Below are 23,429 nucleotides of genomic sequence, written 5' to 3'. Positions count from 1 at the left end.
ATCTGATAACAATGACTGATTTATCAGTGTGACAGAAAGAGCAGCAAGGGTCATTCTAGAAAGTGTTTGTGGAATCACAGAATTTATCACCAAAACCAAATGTACTAAAATAACATCCATCCATCCATCCACCCCCCCATCCATCCATCCATCCATCCATCCATCCATAAATGAATAAAGTAACTAAACGGCCAGAGACCTCGTCACATCTTATTAAGATTATTTCTCTATATATCTCAACATCTCTCGATATGGAGATGCAGGTTCAGGACCTTAAATAACTGGATGTGTAAGGACGATGATGTAATGTAGCTAAAACACGTGGCCGTTTCCTGTCAGAGCTCTCCATCATGTGATCTGCAACTGGGCTGTAGCCTCAAGTCAAGCTACCTGTTCAGCCAAAGCACATTTAATGTACATGCGTCAGCAGAGACGACACCAGCCGAGGAGCGGTCGAATGAAGAACTGCTTTTATTTAAAAAGCCAGCTTGTGAGAACGCTTCATGACAAATGGACCAGTAAAAGTCGTCTAGGGGTAGAATCACAGTCAAAACATCCTTTTTAACCAGAGATAATTCATTTCTTATAATATTACATTATATAAATATTATGAAAAAGACAACAAGAACCAAAGAACTACAAGAAAAATAAAGAAAGAGAATAAACCGACAACGTATACAGCGCTCCAGGTTTAATCTTCATGGTCTGCTGCTGAATCCCCAGGACAGTTCGAGCTCAGATCCTCCTCATCTACAAAAGGAGAAAAAAGACCGTTCCTATGGTGCCGTGTGACTGATATCTAGAACAATCAGGTAACAAACACAACACCTTTTTGCCTACCATTGTACGCCGTCCCACACCATATGCAGTAGAAATGCACCCCCCTTAGGTATGATGTGACATACTGCAGCTTGTCTAAAGGCTGAAAACAGGAAAAGAAGAGTTGATGTCTAGGCTGTCATACGTCTGAAGACAACAGTGTGATCAATCTAAAATCTATAATAAATAAATGTAGTGATGCACTGAATTTTGGAATATGCTGCCTCTCCCCTCCACTGTCTGAGAATGACGTAACGCCGCGTCAGCACATTCCAAACTCCATCAGTTCAGGTTTTACCCCACATCTCCAGTTTTACTGTACACCCTGTACTCCACAGGAGTACTGCAGAGATAATGAGCGCGTACTCCCAAACACCACACTTTACCGTCAAATCTTCCTCATCCTCATCTTCACTCCCCTCACTGCTGGACTCCTCTTCGATATGCTCAGCCTCGTCATTGATCACTTCAGGCCAGTACCAACTGTCCTTTGGCACAGTTATTCCCTAACCAGGACAACAAAGGATCACTTCAACATTAGAATCAGAACCAGAATCAGAATCAAGCTTTATTGGCAGGTATGCTACTCAAACAAGGGAAAAAACCCATAACCAAATTCCTCGTATGAGTAGCATACCCGGCCAAACACACACACACACACACACACACACACACACACACACACACACGTACACGCAGACACACGCACACATGCGCAGACACACCCAGACACACGCGCACAAACACACGCACAGTCACACACAGACACACGCGCGCAGACACACGCGCAGACACGCATGAAAAAAAGAAAACAACAGATCGTGTGTTTTTTCTGGACACCTTTTGACTGTCAAGCTGTTCACAGGCCCGCTGGCTCTTTCTCAGGTCTCCTTCCGTTTGTCGCTTTTCTCTTTCCGTTTTCTTGCGATCCCTGTGATGAAAACATGCCGGTTCTACAATTAATTGCATTCTTAACCAACAGAGGCAAGCAACATACACCAACTCTGATTTACTGTTAATTAAATGTTCAGCACCTCATGACAAATTTACATAATCTTCAAATGAAACCTTTCCAGAGCTAAAATAAATAAATAAATAAAAAACCTTTGAAAAGGAAAAAAAAGGTTCCAATCCTCGGCGTTGCTAAGGATAAAAAGGTGGGAAAACAAATACAGGTGTTTCCACATCTCAGTCAGATTACATTACATATTTTATTGATATTCTGAGTAAAGGTTAGTTAACCCGTCCAACCCTGGCATATTTCTCTCATGCGTTCACCAGGGTTTGCTGACCGTGGAGGACAGGGGCGCTGACATCTCATCTGCCCCCCTGCCTCTGTTAGCTTTCTGGCTCTCCCTCTTATTTAAGCTGTAATAGCCAGACCTGCCAGAGTCTCGGTTAGCACCAAACCGTGATCCGTCACTCTTCACACGCCTCACTCTCTGCACGCTTTCTTTTTCTTTGCCGAGTTCAACAACCGCCCATCCTGTGAAGTCTGATGCTGTTGCTTCTCCTGGCTTGACTGGGTGCCCACCGTTCACTAGCCTTCTGGATCGGCTTGACCACCTCGGAGTTTCTCGCTGTACAACACTGTACAAACCTCACCTGCATGACGCTGCTCCTGCACAAACTACTTAATTACATCAACTGCTTCACCTCTTCTCCCCGTTTCTGTATATTTATATTTTATACTATTGCTGTTTGCTATCCTGTGTCGACCAGAGGAGGACGGGTTCCCCTTTTGAGTCTTGGTTCCTCTCAAGGTTTCTCCCTCTTGCTCTTGGAGAGTTTTTCCTTGCCACTGTTCCCATTGGTTTGCTCATGGGGGCTTGGTCCTGGATTTTTCTGTAAAGCTGCTTTGTGACAACATCTGTTGTAAATAGGGCTAGATAAATAAAAACCGACCAGCCTAGTTCTGGTTAAGAAAATAAGCCGTCAGCCCCTCTTAGCTCAGTTCTTACAGCAGTACACTCAGTGGCCCATGTGAGCAGCATCAGAGTCAAAGTTTATTTCATCACCAGTAAAAGGATTCTGGTGACTTGGTGGAGTAAGAGTTCAGTTGTTGTGAGGTTTTGTATGCGTGTTTATATGAAGTCATGTAAAGCGCTGTGGACTGGCCTCAATCAGACTGTAGGACTGGAATTATTAGTTTGATTACATAATGAAACATTAATTATCTAAATCTTCCCAGCCATGCCCCAGAAAAAGTTCTGTAAACGGACTAGTTGGGCCATCACTGGCAGGCCTTCCAAAAAGCCTAGACCGGTGTTTTTTTCCGTCCACTGTCACTTTCTAATGAACGGTTTAACAGTTTAACAGACATAAGCCTTTCTGTCAAGCTTAGTGGGTCAGTGAGTGTGGCAGAAAAATAGGTGCTGATTGGATAATTTTACTTTCAGCTATTAAAGAATTAAATTGCCTTTATTTTCAACTAAGACTTGCAGAGAAAACAAGCAGGACGATTCTATGAAATAAAACTGAAGAGTTATTGTTATTTTCTTGAACCCCATATGCTTCATTTTTCAATGTTTACTCAATTACTGACTGCTGTTTGGCCACAAATCAGACAGACAGACAGACAGACAGACAGACAGACAGACAGACGTTTAATTTGTGGCCAAACAGCAGTCAGTAATTGATGCTGTCTCATTTATTAATGCTGCTGAGTTTTAATCCTTAAAAAAGTTAGTTTGTTAGAACTATTTCTACACTATTTGTAAGCAGAATATTCTAGATTGAGATGTTCCAGTTTAAAGACTAGGAAAACGCCCTTCCATGACACATTATGAAGAGGGAGGAACTTCGAAAAACTTCAGCTGTTTTGGACGCATTTTTGGGGTTTATGAATTTTTATGCAGCCATGCTGTTGTAACGTGCAGAATTGGGCATGATGTTAAAATCCCTGGAATAATCCCTAAATGTGTCCCTGAAAAAGACCAGCATGTGCTTCAGAGTGTGTCCAGCATTACTGGTGCTTTCTCAAATGTCTAGGTTACCCACTGATATCCCTCCAATCTGAGACAGATTCTGGTTTTTGAACGTCAATAACAATCTCACCCGGAGAACACTATTCCATTATTTCCATAAATACTCAGAACGGTGGACTCGCCAGACCACAGTACACACTTCCACTGTGCATCAGTCCGTTTCAGAGGAGCTTGAGCAGAAATGGCCAGAAATCAGAAAAGTCACCCGCTTTTCTTCCACTGTGCTCAGTAGTTCTGCATTTGTGGATGCAGTGATGTTCACTGTTCACCTGCACTGTATCAAAGTGCTCATAAGCTCATGTACTGATATCGATCATAGAAACAATCCGGTTTTTAACGCAGCGCCATCTGAAGGTCGTGGGCATTCATTCTGGTTTTTTGGCCTTTTCCTTTACACACACATTTCTCTGGACTTCCTAAGTCTTGTGGTTAGATCATGCACAGTAGAGGGTTAAATACCTAAATCTCTGCAAAGGTTTACGTTCAGTAACTGAATTGACAAATGAGAAGGGTGGCAGGATACGTCTGGGTACCTTTTTACAAGGGTGCCAACAAATTTAAAGCAGTGTGCATCATAATGGTGACAACATTATGTACAGTGCCTTCCAGTGTTTATGTCCATCTGCTTGACCCTACTATTAGGAGACGAGAGTAAATTATAACAGTACAATAAGAATAACTACTAACCTCTCAGTCAGGTAAAATTATTTATATATTAAAATATATTTTAAAAAAAACAAAAACATACGGCTATTGCCCACGTTCTTATAAATAAATTACACTTAAACCATCAGGAGTTCTCGTCTGTGATTACCTGTTTCACAAAACAGGTGGGGGGGGGGGGGGGGGGGGGGTTAGTCCAGAAGACTCTGCGTGTCCCTACCGTCCCTCACGAAACAATTCAGAGCTATTGTTTTATCACAGCGTCTATCTGCATACCTGAAGTCTTCTAGAGATTTCTTCTCCATCAGTTGTTTTACTTGCACTTTTTTCCGAAGACTTTCCAATTCCTCTTCTGCCTTCCTTTTTTTGAACTCCTCCATCCCAATGCCCCCTCTGTCTAATAAAAAGAGATGTTGAGCCCAGTATTATCAGTCAGGCCTGTAACAATGAACAGCAGCTGCATTAAAAGCTAGACAGATGTGAACCTACCTGTTTTGATGTTAAGAGGAATCGGTTCAACTTGACCAGAACCTGAGATATGAGAATAATTTATTAATACTGAGAAATTAGACAACGATCGTACGCAAGAAGCTCAAAAAAGCACTCGTTCCTGAAACGTCCTGTATGTATTTATGAACTCATTTCTTGAAACAAATCAGCTGAGGCTATATTTCACCGTTTCTTTGCAGTTTCTTAAAATCATCCATTCCAAGGAAATAATGGAATAATTTCCTTGTAGGTTACACTGATGAGTCACTTTATCATTTCAACATCTCACCTTATTGTTAAAGAACAGGGCAATATTTTTTATAAAATGGCCCAATTATGCACCTACAGACAATTCACAGATTTGTTTCATTCTAAAATAAATAAATAAATAAATAAAATAATTAAATAAAAAATACCTTGGTTTCAAACTGCCCCAAAGTGATCTTCACTGTGAGAAATACTGTCATGTGTCGTGTAAAACGGCCTAATTTTCCTGTATCTACTCACAGGCCAGAGCACAAGGGTTTAGGGTAACAACCCCAGCTTAACCTCAAAGAACAGAACGTCCTGAGTTAAGAGTACTTGGCTTCAGCCTGGGCTGAGGCCAGCTTCATCTTTAAAATATTAACAGCTTATATGGATCCCCTGGGGTCCATGCCTTTTCTTGGGTTATCAATTATAAATTTCAATTATAAACCTTTATTAGGGGTCCCACAGTCCAAGCAGACAACGATGGAACCCAACTGCTTTCGTTGGGATTTTTCTTCTTATTTTCTGCTAAAATGATGAGTTACACACACACAGACACACAGACACACACTCCTTCTAAGCTGCTTCTCCTTCTGGGTTGGAGGGGGGGTGCTGGAGATTATCCCAGCAGTCATTGGGCAGAAGGCAGGATACGCCCTGGACAGGTCGCCAGTCCATCACAGGGCAGACAGACGGACAGATTCACTCAGACCTAGCGGCAATTCAGCATGTCCAACTGACCTGACATGTCTTTAGACTGTGGGAGGAAACCGGAGAACCCAGAGGAACCCCACGCAGACACGGGGAGAACAACCGTGGGCTGGAGGTCAGGGAACCGGCCCTGTGACCGGAAGGTCGCCAGTTCGATCCCCAGCGCTGACAGTCCATGACTGAGGTGTCCTTGAGCAAGACACCTAACCCCCAACTGCTCCCGGGGCAAGTGTGCTCACTGCCCCTAGTGTCAGTGTGTGTGTGTGTGTGTGTGTGTGTGTGTGTGTGTATTCACTAGTGTGTATGTGGTGTTTCACTGCACGGATGGGTTAAATGTGGAGGTGAAATTTCCCCGTCTGTGGGATTAAAAAGTGTCACTTTAATTTAAGTTCATTAATTCCCTCACTCAGTTCTTCACACGCACCTACCTTCCTTCCCCAGGCCTTGTCCTGCTCTGTAGCCCATCTTCTGCAGCAGTGCGAAGCCTCTGTTCTCACTGCTCAAGGAGCTCTGCAGCGCTGCGTCTCGGCTGTCCCGCTCCTGCTGCGCGTGGCTCCTCTGCCTGTTCTGAACGCTCTTCTCTCTGTGAAGCGCTTCTCTTCTCAGGGTGTCCTTCACGCGCTTCACCATCGGCACCCCAGGACGAACGTCCACTCTGACACGACATTCAAACTACAGTGACCAGCCAGCCCATCACATTCCGCCCATGATGCCCAGTTCAGAGTTCACTGCAGCTGCTACAAACCACGTTACTCTGCACCTGCAGCTCGTCACTGAATGAATATCTAACTCAACCGCACAGCGACCCGCAGGACCCAGCGACCCGCAGGACCCAGAGACCTGGACCCAGCACCCCGCAGGACCCAGCAACCCACAGGACCCAGCAACCTGGACCCAGTGACCCGCAGGACCCAGAGACCCGCAGGACCCAGCGACCCGCAGGACGCAGAGATCCGCAGGACACAGAGACCTGCAGGACACAGAGACCTGGACCCAGCACCCCGCAGGAACCAGTGACCCGCAGGACCCAGCGACCTGGACCCAGTGACCCGCAGGACCCAGCGACCCGCAGGACCCAGTGACCCGCAGGACGCAGAGATCCGCAGGACGCAGAGATCCGCAGGACCCAGCGACCCGCAAGACACAGAGACCTGGACCCAGCACCCCGCAGGACACCGCGACCTGGACCCAGCGACCCGCAGGACACAGAGACCTGGACCCAGCGACCTGCAGGACCCAGCCACCCGCAGGACCCAGCGCCCCGCAGGACCCAGCGACCTGGACCCAGCGACCCACTGGACCCAGCGACCCGCAGGACCCAGCGACCTGGACCCAGTGACCCGCAGGACCCAGCGACCCACTGGACCCAGCGCCCTGGACCCAGTGACCCGCAGTCCGCCAGCCACCTCAGCCTGCCCCGCTCTGCTTGGCTACACATGCAATGACATGGAACACAAACAGTTCTAACTCAAAATGAATGACCAGTAAATGACCAGTAAACCGCCAGAGGACGTGGAGAAACTTACAGCTGGCTGAGAAAAGCATCAGACATATAATCGTCTTCATCCGCCGCCATGTCTGTTTACTGGGCGTCGCAACGGGAAGAAATGAAAGGCGCCTTTTCAAAATAAAAGACGGGCCGGGAACGCATTAAAGCTAATAATAATAATAATAATAATAAGAAGAAGAAGAAGAAGAAGAAGAAGAAGAAGAAGAAGAGGAAGAACAACAACAACAACTCAAATCATTTAAGTGAAGCATTCCATGGGGAAAATATTAAGTACATAAATGATAAAATAAAAAAATGTAATTTACACAAACAAACAGAAATGGGCTATGGCTTTAACACTATATACATAATTCATATCACAAACATGTCATACATGTTATCCAATACCCTCCCCAATTTCTCTTTCTTTATGTTTGTGTAAAATATAAACTTTATATCAATAAAACTTCTTAACTCATTTATAACAACGAGTTTTATAATAATTGTAACCAACAATAATTCAAATTTTAAGACAGGTGTTTCCAAACGTTTTTCATAGATGGCCAGAGTGTTCTGTCATGTGATCAACAATATTACGTTTTCAAAACATCACTACATCACTGTATAAAAGATCTTTGCGAGCACATATAACAAATAATTAAATTGTTTAAGATCAGCAATAACATGTCTAATGTATTAAGTATATTCTTATTCAGGTTTACATGAAAAAATATCATTTTTGAGACAAACGAAGCAAAATTCTATAAATTTTCATTTTTGTTAGATTATGTTCTTTACATATTAAATAAGTGCAGCAACCATTATTAAACAAGAAGAGCAGATTGAACAGTTGTGTTCCTGTGGCTGCTGCTTATCCAGGTCAAAGGCATGAATGTGAACGCTCAGGTAACTGTAGAGATAGTTCTGTGAAGTTTTCAAGTCAAGCCAGCTTTTATTGTCAGTACTACAATGAGTGCAGGACATACAGAGTAAGGAAATTGCGTAAGTGTTTCGCAACTTTCAAAAAGCAAGAACTTTCCACACCGTGGGGTCTGGCACTCATACGCACTTGGCCCTTCTCTTGTGGCTATAACAACCTCCATTCTTCTGGGACAGCTTTTCACAGATTTTGGAGCGTGTCTGTGGGAACATTTGTAAGGTTAGGCACTGATCTGGGACAAAAAGGCTTGGATCAAAATTCGACTCTCCAATTTGTCCCAAAGGTGTTCAGTAGTGTTGAAATCAGGGTCCCAAAGTTCCTCCACACCAAACATCATCAAATCATGTCTTTATGGACCACATTTAGTGACAATAGTCATGCTGGAACAGAAAAGGGCCTTCCCCAAACTGTTGCCACTAAACTGGAGGCATATCACTGTCTAAGATGTCTATGTATGCCTGAAGAACAGTCTCAGACCATTATCCCTCCTCCTCCAAACTTTTCTGTTAGTACTACGCACAGTGGTAGGTAGTGTTTTCTTGGCATCCACCAAACCCAGTTGCAAGATCGGATTGCAAGAAGAGTGAAGCGGAGCACATTTCTACTGCTCTGGAGTACAGCAGCTTTACATCACTTCACATTGTGCATAAAGATCTTAGACTTGTAAACAGCTGCTCAGCTGTTTAAACCGCTTTCATGGAGTGAAGCATCCAGAGAACACGCTTTCACTGCTCCAGTGCCTTTTCACTACTCTAACCGACAGTTGGCAATGCATATAGTGACCTAAGGCTTGTGTGCAGCTGCTTGGCTATAGAAATTCATTTCATTAACTACCGACACACAGGTCAAATCAAATCAAATCAAATCAAATCAAATCAAATCAAATCAAATCAGTTGTCGCAAAGCAGCTTCACAGAATTCCAGTAAAGACAGAGTTTTAACAAGAATGTGAACCCCCCCCCCCCTAATATTAATAGTAGTAGTATTAGTAGTAGGAATAGCTGAGAGTCTATGAGAACATCAGTGTAGGGTGGGCAGCTAGTCCAAGGCAGGTGGTGGTAGCTGGGGCGTGGGCAGCTGGTCTGAAGAGGGTAGCAGGAGGGCTCGACAGTCAGTCGTCCATCAGTGTCCGGCCGCACAGGTGGGGGGTTGTAGGTCACGTGCTGATATTGGTTGCAGAGGCAGTTTGGAACTCTATAGTGAGTGAAGGAGGAGATTTTTACACACTATGTGCGACTTGGGGCAGAAGTAGCATCCTATAACAGTGCCACGTTTAACGTCACTGAGCTCTTCTGTATGACCCCTTCTACTACATCGTTACATCTACAGTGTTGGAAGCTACCTAGCTATGTGCTTCATAACATTCTGTCAGCAATGGGTGTGGCCGAAACATGCAAACTCAACGATTAGAAGGGTCCACATACTTTTGACCATATAATCTATCATTTTGTTCATACATTTGGCCATACAGTGTATCAGTTTATAGAAACATGAATGATTCTACATTAGTGTAGTTCTCTGCATAGGAATTAGACAGAATACCAAGACGCTGTAGTCCATTCTCAGCAACTTTCAGCTTCAGCGTAGTGCAAGATCACATTCCCTTTCAAAAAAACACTCAAAGTAAGATTTCATCTATTGCGACTTGGAAATGAGATTGTGTGTAAAGCGTAAAGCATGTAGAGCACGTCAAGCAACATCAGACAGACAGAGAGCACTCCGACACGTACTGTGAGCATAAGAAAGACTTTAATTCTTTAATGGCAAAATTCACGTCTCACAGCTGGACGGATGCTTCACAGAACTGCGGAGTAAAAACCGGCTCAGTGAGGCAGTTCATGGTGGATCAGTTTGTAGTATGAGCCACAGGAAGGACAACGCTGTGGATTTCCCTCATGGAGCCAGAACCAGACAATGGCAGTGTTATCCTCCTCACCTTAGAGAGAGAGAAAAAAACAAAAACAATAAACGCTCGTTCGAAGCACTCAGGCTAATCTATTGTTCACAGATTTATCAGTGGGTGTGCCTACCAGCTGAGTGGAGCATCAGGCAACCATACACTTTAAGATGCACACAAGCCAAAGGTTCCAAAGGTCCTTTGCTTTTTGTTTTTTTCAGAAACTCGCGGGAGTGTAAAGGCCAGAAAAACCAAAAGACCAGAGGAACTAGTACGTTGTGTTTATAACCAAAGCAGGACTGAACGAGAAACCAGGAGGCCAACGGCGCTAAGACGAACAGGAGCAACTCAACACTGCTCCTGAGTTCAGACATTCACAAACCACAAAATAAAACACATAGCTGCACGGCCAAGCCAAGATTGGCTGAGCTCCACACTTTCCCTACATTTCGCCGTGTAATTAGACATCTGAGTAGTATAGTAAAATGAAAGGAGCTACTCTTTACTTCTAAAAGTTCATTATAAAAGGAACGATGGATATTATCTGACATTAATCGATCGATAGTGCTTGACCCTGAAGTATTTGACTGTTGTTTAAATTGTGTCCATGTTTCCAATCTAGCTCTGATACTTTTCTAATTGTATGAACACGTAATAGAAGAAGACCTATATGTTTCTAGCATGATGACATAGCTTACAGAGGCAGCCAACCAGACGCTTGTCGCTGATGCCAGGCACAATGTGGGGGTCTTCCTTAGTTCCAGCATACTCTTTTGGCTTGAATATGCTATATGGATCCTATTAAATAAATCAAAGAGTGAAAACATGACTAACTGTCCGTACTTTTGCTTGACGTGTTTATCCCATGATATAAACCACATAGCTTTCATTTTCTTACCTTGCCCTTTTTCAGAGCCTGCAACACCCGCCTTTCTAATCCTGCTGCCTGTTCCTCATCTGTCGGAATGCCTGAGAGGGAAAGAGAAATAATTTAACACGAGAAAAACATTGTATAGCATTTTCTATTTAAAGTGACGTTATATAGCCCATCCATCCATTTTCTAAGCCGCTTCTCCGTCAGGGTCGCGGGGGGTGCTGGAGCCTATCCCAGCAGTCCTCGGGCGGAAGGCAGGATACACCCTGGACAGGTCGCCAGTCCATCGCAGGTCAGACAGACAGACACAGACAGTCACTCACACCCAGAGGTAATCTAGCATGACCAATTGGCCTGACTGCATGTCTTTGGACTGTGGGAGGAAACCGGAGAACCCAGAGGAAACCCACGCAGACACGGGGAGAACATGCAAACTCCACACAGAGAGGACCCCGGTCACCCGGCCGGGGAATCGAACCCAGGCCCTCCTCGCTGGGAGGTGACAGCGCTGCCCACCACGCCACCGTGCCGCCCCCGTTATATAGCCATTTCTACAAATGTTCAGGAATCACTTTTTAAAAACATTGATAACTAAAATAGAAACTAGGGTACAAGGCGTAGGCATATATTTGGGGGGGAGGTCATGTCCCTTCCATTGTTCCAGGCAGGGAATTTTATCCCTAATAATTCCCACTGAGTGTGTCCTTGTGACTCACTTATTAACTGTTTGTTGTGATTGCTTTTGATAGTTAAATTTGGTAAAACATTATTATTACGATTTTAATACAAATATTGTTTTTAAATTTGAGTTTTTCCACCATGTCTTCATTGCCTTGCACATGGCAGATGCATGGGAAGCACAGCCCATTCAGTCTACAGCCACATCTTTCATGTGCCTTTACTGACAAGCACGTACAGAAACAAGGTAAACTAAGTAGCCTAACTGTAGAACGGAAGACACCGCCAGCTCGTTAACTCAAACATATCTGATGGCTTGTGGCGCGACTGCTAACAACTAATTTCTCTGCGTTCTGAGACTCAAGCTTCAACCTTCTCTGTGAATTCTGTATGGTTACATTATGAATTAGGGATTATCCAGGGGGAGCAATCTAATGGTAAACATGATAAAAAAAAGCTAGACATCTTATGTGAAGGCAGAAATAACATGAGAGCCCCAAGATATGAATTTTGTCATTCATATTTGGGGGGGGGGGTCTTTCACTCTTATATAATAATATTTCAAATGTTTTGAGGTCTAAATGTCTTTGCATACTAAATAATCATTAGTTTAATCAACACATTCCTACCGTAACATATCCTTCACATTAATATTTAGCAATAATCATACATGATGGGTCAGGTGATAGCCATTAGCCACCTTAACTAGAAAGATGCAATAATTCCACAATTACAATAACCTACAGATGACCTATTGGGCCTATAGCAAAACCTTCTAATTTGCATTTGGAAACTATGGAAATAGACCTGGAAAATATGGAAAATGCTGCAGGTTTATATTAATGATTCTAAAGTATTGTACATCTTATTTGAAGTTCTTCAAGCAATACATGAAGAACATGGTCAGAACTATAGAACAATGCTTTCACTTACATTTTTAAAATTTGTAATTAGTATTTGAAAGAGTCACTCATATTGTTCATTTATTGACATAAGCCTTACATTTAAATTTAAATAAAACACTGACCTGGCTTACTGGGAATTCTTAAACAACACAACCTTTTTAATATCTGTTCTTTATTTCATTGTTTTTAAAGAATAAATCATTCAAAACATGACTGATTACATTAAAGTGTGTTCAATCTTTTGTTATAAAAGAACCCCTTTCTTTATTTTGCTGTCCTGTGAGGAAATTTGCTAGACTTTATATATTTTACAGCTTTTACTGACAGTGTTTCATAATGTCCAGTTCAAAGCAGTCTGTCGTTTAGTTCTACCAAATTAAACTGTGGAAATGCCTTGTAGAGTGTTCTGCAAGAACAAACTGACATAAGATGGTATATTATACTATTGAAGTGTGGACATATTCTGCACACAAACTGTTGTTATAGTTAATCATGTATTTTAGCATTTTTCCGGTCCTGAGGCTGCATTCATAACCGTAAGGAGCTGATAAGAATGTTCTTAAACTCAATCAACTCAAGTTTTCAAATATTCTCTTAAGAAGCTCTTAATTATTCTCTTATGTAAACTACGGGTTTAAAAGAAGGTTTTTTTGCAGTTTCTTGAAGAAAAACAATTTTAAGTTTGACGTTAAGGGACAATGGGGCACACTGAATCCTATCCCTATTTCTTGAGAACCTCTATACTACACATTTTGTGTTTGTCAGGCTCCAAGACATTTACAGTGCCCTCCACAATCAATACTGGACAATTTTACATATTCACAATAGTTTACTACAAAATACTTCCTAAAAACGATGTGTACTACACTTTCTGTCATTCCCATATGTGTATGCATTTATTTATTTATTTTTAGATTTGTGGTGCCCTGAGATGGAACCAACGTCCTGACCTCTCTACCTGTAATCAGCCCTCCACACTAAGAATGCACTACATGCTGATGTGTTCATTATTTCTTTTAATGTCTTATTATTGGCTGTGACTATTTTGAGTGAGTAGTTTTGTGTAATTTAGAAAGGTCAGCGCCCTTTCTTATTTCATATTAAATGTCCAAAATTGTCCAGATGCCCTTTCTGGATGTCTTTTCTAGGTGAAAACCATGAACTACTGTAAGGCACGTCAACTGATGTCAGAGATATTTCAGTGAGCACACATATATAAAAGCACAGGCAGTACACCAGCCTGCTCTGTAGCAGCTGACCATACGTTCAACATCACCATGCATCTCGCTATGTGACAGCTACAAAAATGCAAAGCTCCATGGCAATGGACTATCTGGAGTCTGCTGTCTGGAGTGACCACTTAATCATCAAATGACATAGAGGTGAGTGGAATGGCCATTTCTGATCCAGACCTAAACACCTAACATCTGTAACTGGCATCTGTAATTTAATATCAGGCAGAAATCTTTCCCAAAGAACTAGAGCTTCTTCTTACAACAAACCTGGGGACCAAGTCCAAGTCCCTGTTAAAACCTTGAATTTGGAAGAAATGTAGCAGTTATCCACGTACTGATGTGATCTCTGGAAATGTTCACATCCCGTTTTACGTATAAACAGACAGAATAAAACTAATTCCCTCTCCCCGTCTTTTCTCTGAGTATACAACCACCCACATGTCCGGCCGGACACTGAAGGACAACTGACTGTCGAGCTCTCCTGCTGCCCACTTCAGACCAGCTGCCCACGCCCAGCTACCACCACCTGCCCTGGACTAGCTGCCCACCCTACACTGATATTCTCATAGACTCCCAGCTATTCCTACTACTAATACTACTGCTATTAATATTAGTAGTATAGTAACTCTGTAGGTAGTTTGACCAGAGGAGCACGGGTCCCCCCTGGTGAGCCTGGTTCCTCCCAAGGTTTCTTCCTCAGCTTTGAGGGAGGTTCTCCTTGCCACTGTTGCCCCTGGCTTGCCCACCGGGGGGTTCACATTCTTGTGTTTTACACTCAACTTTGTCTTTTCTGGAATTCTGTGAAGCTGCTTTGTGACAACATCCGTTGTAAAAAGCGTGACAAATACATTTGATTTGATTTGATTTCCCAGATCCGGATTATGCCTAAGCCTAGATTTAAAAGAAATCCCAGAAATCCCCAGTATTCACCATTAGCACTGTAACTTCAAGACTATAGTACATCTATGTCCTGGCAACTAGCATTAATGAAGTGAGTGTGGCATTTGTTTACTTCACTGAAAAATTACATAAAAGCCAACAAATTGAAAACTAACAGTCACTGAAGATTATTTATTTCATTTTTTAATATAAAACCAATATGGTAATCAGCACTAACATTTCCTGGCCTTCTTAGGTCATTATTACAAAGTGTCCAGTTCTAGCTCACCTCCACTTTTTTTTCCTAATTCTTAGCATTTACAGCTGGGCCAAATATTAATTCCACAATTTTTTTGTGCCACTCTTGTGCTCAAATCTGAAAGTACTGCTTCTACCAGAGACTTATAATCTGTATAAATCATGTCAGGACTGTTTCGACTGAAGAGACGTCTGAAGGCGTTCTGTAGTCTGCGTCATGCCCATATTACAACTTCAGGTCTAAGCTGATTTTCTCTATAATAGAAATGAATGGCATTTTTAAAATCACCACTGTCACATCTTGTAAACCAAAATGCCCCAAGGCTGATACCTTTGACCAGTGTAACCGGATTCTCTCACTTACAGGGTCTTTAGCACCCTGTAATTTAGCTGCACAAATGAAAGTCAACCTTTAATCTTCAACGCTACTCCGCATCAACACCGGCTACTTAGACTACAGTCAAGCTGCCACAGCCTCTAAACTATCACATGTAAGCTTACAGGTTTGTTTGGGATGTTTTGGTGAGGTTTCTGGTCTTATGACGCCAAGTTTGAGCTCCTTAACTGCCTTTTGATAAAGAGAATCCAGCGATGATCCCAGGAAAAAGGTCTGCATGGCAAAACGTAACAGCTGGATGCGACAGCAGTAATCCTCCAAAACACCACTCAGTTCTGTTACACAGAGAAACGCTTAGATCCAGAGCTGCTAATATGGGCACGATGCTGATACACTATCGTTGCATACTTCAGACGTCTACGTGACGTTCTAACTCAATGCTTTATATATGTTTATATACAATGACGACTAATGCATTTGTAAATACATATAAATCTAAAGCACAGGTGCCCAGTCCTGTCCTGCCAATCTACCACCACAGAGTTTAGCTCCAGCTGTAATCGAACAGCTCTGAACCAGGGACAGAAGCCATGCAGGGGCTCCGAATATTAATATTACATGTTGGATTTAAATTCTCCTGGGGTGAATCTCCAGGATCAGGACTGAACGCCCCTGATCTAAAGAATAAACTTAACAGGGCCTTTATTTGGCGCACCCCTTCCCCACTGACACCTTAAAGTGGGTGAATAATCCAAGGACAGAACAGACACCAGAATGAAAAAGTGCAGCATCACAACTCAAAAGTTTGAGATCACTGTATTTATTTATTTATTTTAATGTTGCCGATAATATAAATAAAAATCATTCCATCATTATGCTACTACTCTGCCAGCTCTCGGACAGATAACATACAATCAACAAACAAACAAACAAACAAACAAACAAATATATTTTTTAGCATTTAATAACGTTTTGGTGAAATGTTGAATAAAGCACATCAAAATACCTTCGTGTCCTATAAACCTCAGAAGCTTATAGTATTTCAGTCCGTAATGTACAGGCTATAACTGAATGAAATAATAGCAGTTATTAATATGCCAAATGATTTAAAACTTTTAAATGATAGTGTACATCTTCACCACTGTTCACAATCCAAAAGTCTGGCAGAGCGTCAGTTCACACCCTCCAGGCTTTCGGACTTGATCTGTAATCCAACGACAGAAAGGACATGCAACAAGACACTAACCTACATTAAAGAAGAGACCCCACCGTTCGTCTCACTGAAGTTTTAGTGTGTTGACTTTACTTTTATTCAGTTACATGTCAAAGTTAGTAAGGCAGGTCGGTACATTAGCCTCTAAGAGTCTTAGCCCCCAGGCTCTTCTGACAGCTGCGCCATAACACGTATTAACTGGCACACGATCTCGCTTCCTCTGCCAAAGAAGGCAGGTCAGTCGACTGGCCTTTCCACGAGCGCTGAATCCCAGTGACCTTGATCAAACGGCCACCGCTACATGTTGTAAAGACACGAAAACCTCACCTTCAAATGCAACTTTGCCTAAAAGCCACAGTCACATAACATTAATGAAGCGACTTTGAAGTTTCTCTCTGTCCTTAACAAAGACCCGCTTACTCTGTCGGTACTGGGGCAGTCAGTACTGGGGCAGTCTGTGCTGGGGCAGTCAGTACTGGGGTAGTCAGTACTGGGGCAGTCGGTTCTGGGCAGTCTGTACTGGGGCAGTCAGTACTGGGATAGTCATACTGGGGCAGTCAGTACTGGGATAGTCGTACTGGGGCAGTCAGTACTGGGGCAGTCAGTACTGGGATAGTCTTACTGGGGCAGTCAGTACTGGGATAGTTGGTACTGGGGCAGTCAGTACTGGGATAGTTGGTACTGGGGCAGTCAGTACTGGAACAGTCAGTACTTGGACAGTCAGTACTGGGACAGGCTGCACCACCATAAACACTTCTTTAGTAAATGCCTTTTACACGCGCACTGAAAATAAAAGTCAATCGATTCGTTTATCGATCTCACCTCCTCCGCTGGCCATCGCGCGACGACCTGTCCTCGCCAACACGCGGTTTCTTGCCATTACAGAGATTCCGCACGCGCGGAGCAGCAGTCTGCTTGCCATCTTGACGCTCGTGACCGTGCTTCAACTGAAATGACTGCCCGATGTCGGGGAGGTGACTGACACGGACACCCGTCCACTCCCGAAGAAGAAGGCGTTGTTTTGACCAATGAGTTTACAGGGACGCCAGGAAGTTCAGAGGAGTTAGTGTTTAGTTCCGCGAGGCGCGAGGAGAGGCTCGCTCAGCACGAGCCGGACGCAGCTGGACACTCTACTGTGTTAAAGCAGCTCATACAAGGTGACACGACCTTACAGTGAACTATGCTACTCAGACACGTGCCCAGATAAAGCGGCCCGAGACCCCCCGAGACCCCCCGACTGGGCAGTGTGCATCATTTACAGCCATTCTTCTCGAAATGTTTCAGCGAGGTGAGACGCAGTGTCGCCCCGGGGACGGAGCCGAGGGGTCGGCTGGGCCTCCACGAGCTTCATCGCTCTTGGGCGCCCCCTCTGTGCAGATTCGGCATTTGCCTTTGGAAAGCTGGGAAACTTTAAAGGGGAATTTCACCCATTTTCAGTCAAAAGCCTCTAAAAGCTCCATCACATAAACCTATAAACCCGTGCTGGAGCAGGACGCTACTCCGCTGCGCTGCCCTCTGAAACATCATCTGACCGACACGCTCAGTAAGGGCGTCTGCAACGTGCAGGGAGACGTGGCGTTTAACTGATGTGTGCACAGGCCTGAGCTTATTTCACATACAGCCATATATATATATACATTCTGAACCTACATTAACACCAACACATCCACTGTCCATCCGTGTCGTACCATGGACTATGGGAATACAGCGCGCTGTTCCCACTGTGGGATAATGTTAAACAGTTGCCACATATTTAAGACTTACCGAAGGCAGTTTTAATACACAAATACTTCATTCTGTAAGATATGTACCATAGCCACAAACTGAAGCATGGAAAGCATGGAGCACAAAAAGGTATAAAGCATTCATATTTCATAATTTCTGAACTTCTGCAAAAGGCTTGAAGGAGCTTCACCTGTCCAGCGAAATCTGTGATGCCAGTGATCACCTGACGGAGAGAAACACCAGAGTTAGGCCTATTGGGAAGACACTTAAGACCAAATTGCATCATTTTGCGCAGTAAAAACAAAACGGTGCATTTAAATTTCTGATTATTTCACCTTTTAACTATGAATTTAATTTCATGACTGTCTGTAATTCACTCTCACTGCATGTACTAAGCCTTCTGAAGAAAAGGGAGCTCATGTTTTTATTACCTGAACAAAGTCGTTCATCCGGTGGTTTTCCCTCCAGTGAGCCTCGACTGTCTGACTGACTGGCCTGGTGTTCAGTGCTGACTGCAGATTGTTTTGCTGCATCCAGCATTGGTTCCTTCTTGGTCCGAACAGCCCAGTGCATTGACTAAAAAATCGAGGGGGGACAGGACGAATGAGCTCGACCAGCACACGCGTTTAGCACGAACTTCATCAGATGTTTGAGTGCATGTGCTTCAAATCTAGTATTTAATGGAAATCTACTCGCATTGTAACAATCACTTACGAGGCTGATCGCATTATTTTCATTTAATCACGTGATCACAGTGGAAATATAGTGAATGTCATCAGTGGCACTCACAGATTTAACAGAGTCCCGCAGGGCCTGCCACTCGCTGAACGGCACAGTGATCCTGCTCCTCAACCAGAAATCATAACTTTTTCTTTTGGTCTCATCTGTAAGAACATCTTTGGCCTCTTGTAACTTTTGAAACTCCTCCACTGTAAAGAAAAATGGGATCAAACAGTTACAGGCTTGTTTATTATCTGTTTACAGGAAACGGCAAGACACTTATAAACAGTATGAGGCTGCTAGTGAAGCTTCTGTGGCTTTTCCAGTGTGAAGCACACATTCAGACGGCGCTCGGGTTGAACTAATCTACTTTTCAGAGGGTAAAATAGCCCTGCTGGAAAGGGATCTTTAGAAACCATTAGGATTTAAACCTGATGGTTTTGCTCCCTAATGCTAATGGGCTTAAAGGTTTCCAAAAGAAACCACTTTCTGGCAGAATACCTTTAGATCCATGTAGGAAACCTTCAATGGATGTAAATACCATATGGATTCTACATTTCACTCCAGTTGTGAAACTGACAGCATAATTCGTCATGAAAATCTTATTAATTTAGAAGCAGAGCTGAGAAATGATCCACCACCCATATAATACCTGCCCAGGGAGCTCAGTGGCGGTCCTGACCCAGAAAGGCCAACAGCTCATCCAGCGGAATATGTAATGCTGTACTTAATAAAGTGGCCAGTGAGTGATTCACGCATACACACAGTAAAGCAGTCCACTTTTATTTAGGCTTACCTGCATGTGGGTTTCCTGGGTTTTTATCGGGGTGGCAGGCCAGGGCTCTTACTTTAAACTCGCTGACAATTTGCTCAGTCTGAAGCAAAACAGCACAACAAAACCGATTACTCGCCACACAGCAGAGATCCCGCCATCACAGCCACGGCCGGGGACTTAAACCGCCGTTTCTGCTTCTGTTATCTTGTTTATAATCAGCTGTTTTGGGGGAAATTAATGTTCTTAAGAGTCAACATGCAGCTACCTTCGTTTCCATAGGGCTGCGCGCGACTACAGCCTCCAGAACGCCCCAGCGAGTCATCAGCTGAGGCAGTGACCGTCCGTGCGGCGCCCTCTCCCCGCCTAGGCTCGCCTTCGGCGGTGTAACGAGTACCGGGACACTTACCGTTGACAGCTCGTCGCACCCAAGCAGCGCGTAGTAATCTTCCAGATCCTCTGGTTTGCAGCTCAGTATGGTCTCCATGAGTGACCACCGTTCGTTTCAGCTCGTGTCTGAACAGCCACTGGCGGACAACACCGTAACGCTTCGTATGACCGCGCACCCTGACCGCGCTCTGCAGCGCGCAACAGCGAACAGCGGCGCGTGTGCGCGTCTACACGACACAGTCCGGTACCGCCTGCGTCTCAGCTTCGTCTGTCTAGAGAACGTCTCTCTGCTAGTTACCAGTCGGTTAGAGAGAGGGACGGTCCAGGGGTCAGATACTGATAGAAACACAGTCACTGATACAGAGAGAAAAGGAGCAGAGCTGAACTCAGAACAGTGCAATACACTACAGCACACTACAAAACACTACAACACACTACAGCACACTACAATACACTACAGCACACTAAACTACATTACACTACACTACAACACACTACACTACAATACAATACACTACAACACACTACAATACACTACAATACACTACAGCACACTACAACACACTACAATACACTACAACACACTATAGCACACTACAGCACACTACACTACAATACACTACAACACACTACAACACACTACAATACACTACAGCACACTACACTACTCTACAATACACTAAACTACATTACACTACAATACACTACACTACAGTACAATACACTACACTACAGTACACTACAATACATTACACTACACTACAATACACTACAATACATTACACTACAATACACTACAATACAACACACAACACACTACAACACACTAAACTACATTACACTACACTACAATACACTACACTAACTTTAAAACAGACGGCCAGGCAACTAGAGCGAAAATGGCGTCTGACTAAATTAGAAGTGTTCCAGTCCGCCTGGAAGGAGAGCCTTAGAATATTAGAGTCACTCCAGAGGCTGGAATCGTTTACATTACTCCAAGAAAATGAACTAGTCAAAATAGTCTCTTCTGCAAAACCATCGACCTGTATTCTGGACCCGATCCCTACAGGTCTACTCAAGGAAATCTTCCCAGAAATAACTAAGCCTATTTTGTCAATAATAAACTCCTCTCTTAGCCTCGGATACATCCCAAAAACTTTTAAACTTGCAGTAATTAGACCGCTGATTAAGAAAGCTAACCTTGATCCCTGTGAACTATCAAATTATAGACCCATCTCAAATCTCCCCTTCATATCTAAGATCCTGGAAAAAGTGGTAGCAAAACAATTAAGCCCTTATTTGCATAGGAATCATCTACACGAAAAATTTCAGTCTGGCTTTAGGCCACATCATAGTACAGAAACAGCATTAGTAAAAATTATAAATGATCTTCTATTATTCACGGCCCAAGGAAATGTGTCGTTGTTAGTCCTCCTTGACCTTAGTGCAGCATTTGACACAATAGACCACGCTATCCTACTAGATAGACTAGAAAACCTTGTAGGGGTAACAGGAACAGCTCTTTCCTGGTTCAGGTCCTACCTCACCGATCGATATCAGTTTGTTAATGTAAAGGGTGAATCATCTGTCCTTGCAAAAGTAATTTATGGTGTTCCACAAGGTTCTGTTTTAGGACCTATATTATTTACAATATATATGCTACCACTAGGCACCATTATCAGTAAACACGGCATAAATTTCCACTGTTATGCAGATGACACTCAGTTATACATATCAAGTAAACCAGATGATAAAATTAAACTTGCCAAGATTGAGGACTGTGTGAAAGACATAAAAGATTGGATGTCAAATAATTTTCTGTTACTTAACTCAGATAAAACAGAGGTCCTGCTTCTTGGTCCAAAATTAGCCAGACACAGACACAGACTGTCTAACTCAACACTAAAACTTAACAATCTCTCAGTTTCATCAAGCCTATCTGTTAAAAATCTTGGTGTCATGATAGACGCTGATCTGTCCTTCGACACACATATATCTAATATCACTAGAACAGCCTTCCTGCATCTCCGCAATATCGCTAAATTAAGAAATTCATTATCTCTACAGGATGCAGAAAAGCTAGTTCATGCTTTTATCACTTCAAGGCTAGATTATTGTAATGCCCTGCTGTCTGGACGTCACAGCAAAAGCCTTAACAAGCTTCAGCTAGTCCAGAACGCTGCAGCCAGAGTCCTCACAAGAACTAGGAAGTTTGACCATATTAGTCCAGTTTTATCAGCCCTGCACTGGTTACCAGTTAAATTTCGCATTGATTATAAAATTCTATTACTGACTTATAAAGCTCTAAACGGGCTCGCCCCTCAGTACCTGAGTGAGCTCCTCTCCTACTATGAACCATCACGCCTACTTAGATCACAAGGTGCTGCTCACTACTGGTACCTAGAACTAATAAAGCTCCATCAGGGGGGAGAGCTTCTCATACAAAGCCCCCCAGCTCTGGAATAATCTTCCTGTTAATGTTCGGGACTCAGACTCAGCCTCAGTCTTTAAGTCTAGGCTAAAAACTTATTTGTACAGTCAAGCATTTGGTGATTAGTCTCCCTGTCAGGTCTAGACCTGCTGGAGTCTCTGCTGCTCTGTTTTACTGTAATCTGTGGTCAGCCACTCTTTACAGAACTGACTCTGTGGTCAGCCACTCTTTACAGAACTGACTCTGTTTTTTCTTCTCCTTTCTCTGCCGAGCTGATCAGCTGCCCATCCTGTGCGCCTGATGCTGTTGCCTCTACTGCCTTGATTGGTGCCGCTGCTCACCAGCCTTCTGGACCGGTTTGACCACCACTGAGCTTCTTGCTGTACAGCGCTGTGCAGTCCTCACCCTCAGATCTTCTCTTTTCCCACTTTACTATAATACTTCATACTAATAATGTTTGCTATCCGTCGACCAGAGGATGGGTTCCCCTTCTGAGTCTTGGTTCCTCTCAAGGTTTCTTCCTCTTTTCGGGAGTTTTTCCTTGCCACCGTCGCCGCTGGCAACGCTCATGTGGGCTCGGACCCGGATTTTCTTTTCTTTTCTCTTCTCTCTGTAATACTGATTGTTTTGTAAAGCTGCTTTGTGACACCACCTGCTGTAAAAAGCACTATATAAATAAATTTTGCTTGCTTGCTACACTACAATACAACACACTACACTACACTACAATACACTACAGTACAACACATTAAACTACAGTACACTACA

At 43.4% G+C, this 23,429-nt stretch overlaps 3 protein-coding genes across 3 annotated transcripts; all 3 read right to left on the bottom strand.

Moving 5' to 3' along the window:
• Nucleotides 1-449: 449 nt before the first annotated feature.
• Nucleotides 450-7,528, bottom strand: gpatch11 (G patch domain containing 11). Its single transcript, XM_017722837.2, has 8 exons — nt 7,445-7,528; nt 6,347-6,573; nt 4,959-5,000; nt 4,746-4,866; nt 1,660-1,750; nt 1,206-1,325; nt 841-922; nt 450-750 (listed from the first exon to the last, which is right to left on the bottom strand). Exons 1-8 carry the CDS (start codon nt 7,492-7,494, stop codon nt 692-694), a joined length of 792 nt encoding a protein of 263 aa, XP_017578326.2. The 5' UTR covers nt 7,495-7,528; the 3' UTR covers nt 450-691.
• A 2,549-nt stretch (nt 7,529-10,077) lies between these two features.
• On the bottom strand, nt 10,078-18,235 carry LOC108442675 (cytochrome c oxidase subunit 5B, mitochondrial). The gene is made up of 4 exons (XM_017722840.2): nt 17,446-18,235; nt 11,143-11,213; nt 10,943-11,042; nt 10,078-10,283 (listed from the first exon to the last, which is right to left on the bottom strand). The coding sequence occupies exons 1-4, from the start codon at nt 17,543-17,545 to the stop codon at nt 10,171-10,173; spliced, it is 384 nt and encodes a 127-aa protein (XP_017578329.1). The 5' UTR covers nt 17,546-18,235; the 3' UTR covers nt 10,078-10,170.
• Nucleotides 18,236-18,375: 140 nt separating this feature from the next.
• Nucleotides 18,376-20,559, bottom strand: dnajc12 (DnaJ (Hsp40) homolog, subfamily C, member 12). The gene is made up of 5 exons (XM_017722839.2): nt 20,250-20,559; nt 19,865-19,943; nt 19,138-19,277; nt 18,780-18,924; nt 18,376-18,571 (listed from the first exon to the last, which is right to left on the bottom strand). Exons 1-5 carry the CDS (start codon nt 20,325-20,327, stop codon nt 18,489-18,491), a joined length of 525 nt encoding a protein of 174 aa, XP_017578328.1. The 5' UTR covers nt 20,328-20,559; the 3' UTR covers nt 18,376-18,488.
• Between the last annotated feature and the right edge of the window lie 2,870 nt (nt 20,560-23,429).

Source organism: Pygocentrus nattereri, chromosome 5 (assembly GCF_015220715.1).
Source record: "Pygocentrus nattereri isolate fPygNat1 chromosome 5, fPygNat1.pri, whole genome shotgun sequence".
Taxonomy (NCBI): Eukaryota; Metazoa; Chordata; class Actinopteri; order Characiformes; family Serrasalmidae; genus Pygocentrus; species Pygocentrus nattereri.
Note: the sequence above shows the minus strand (reverse complement) of the source record. Positions and strands in the feature narration are given on the sequence as shown.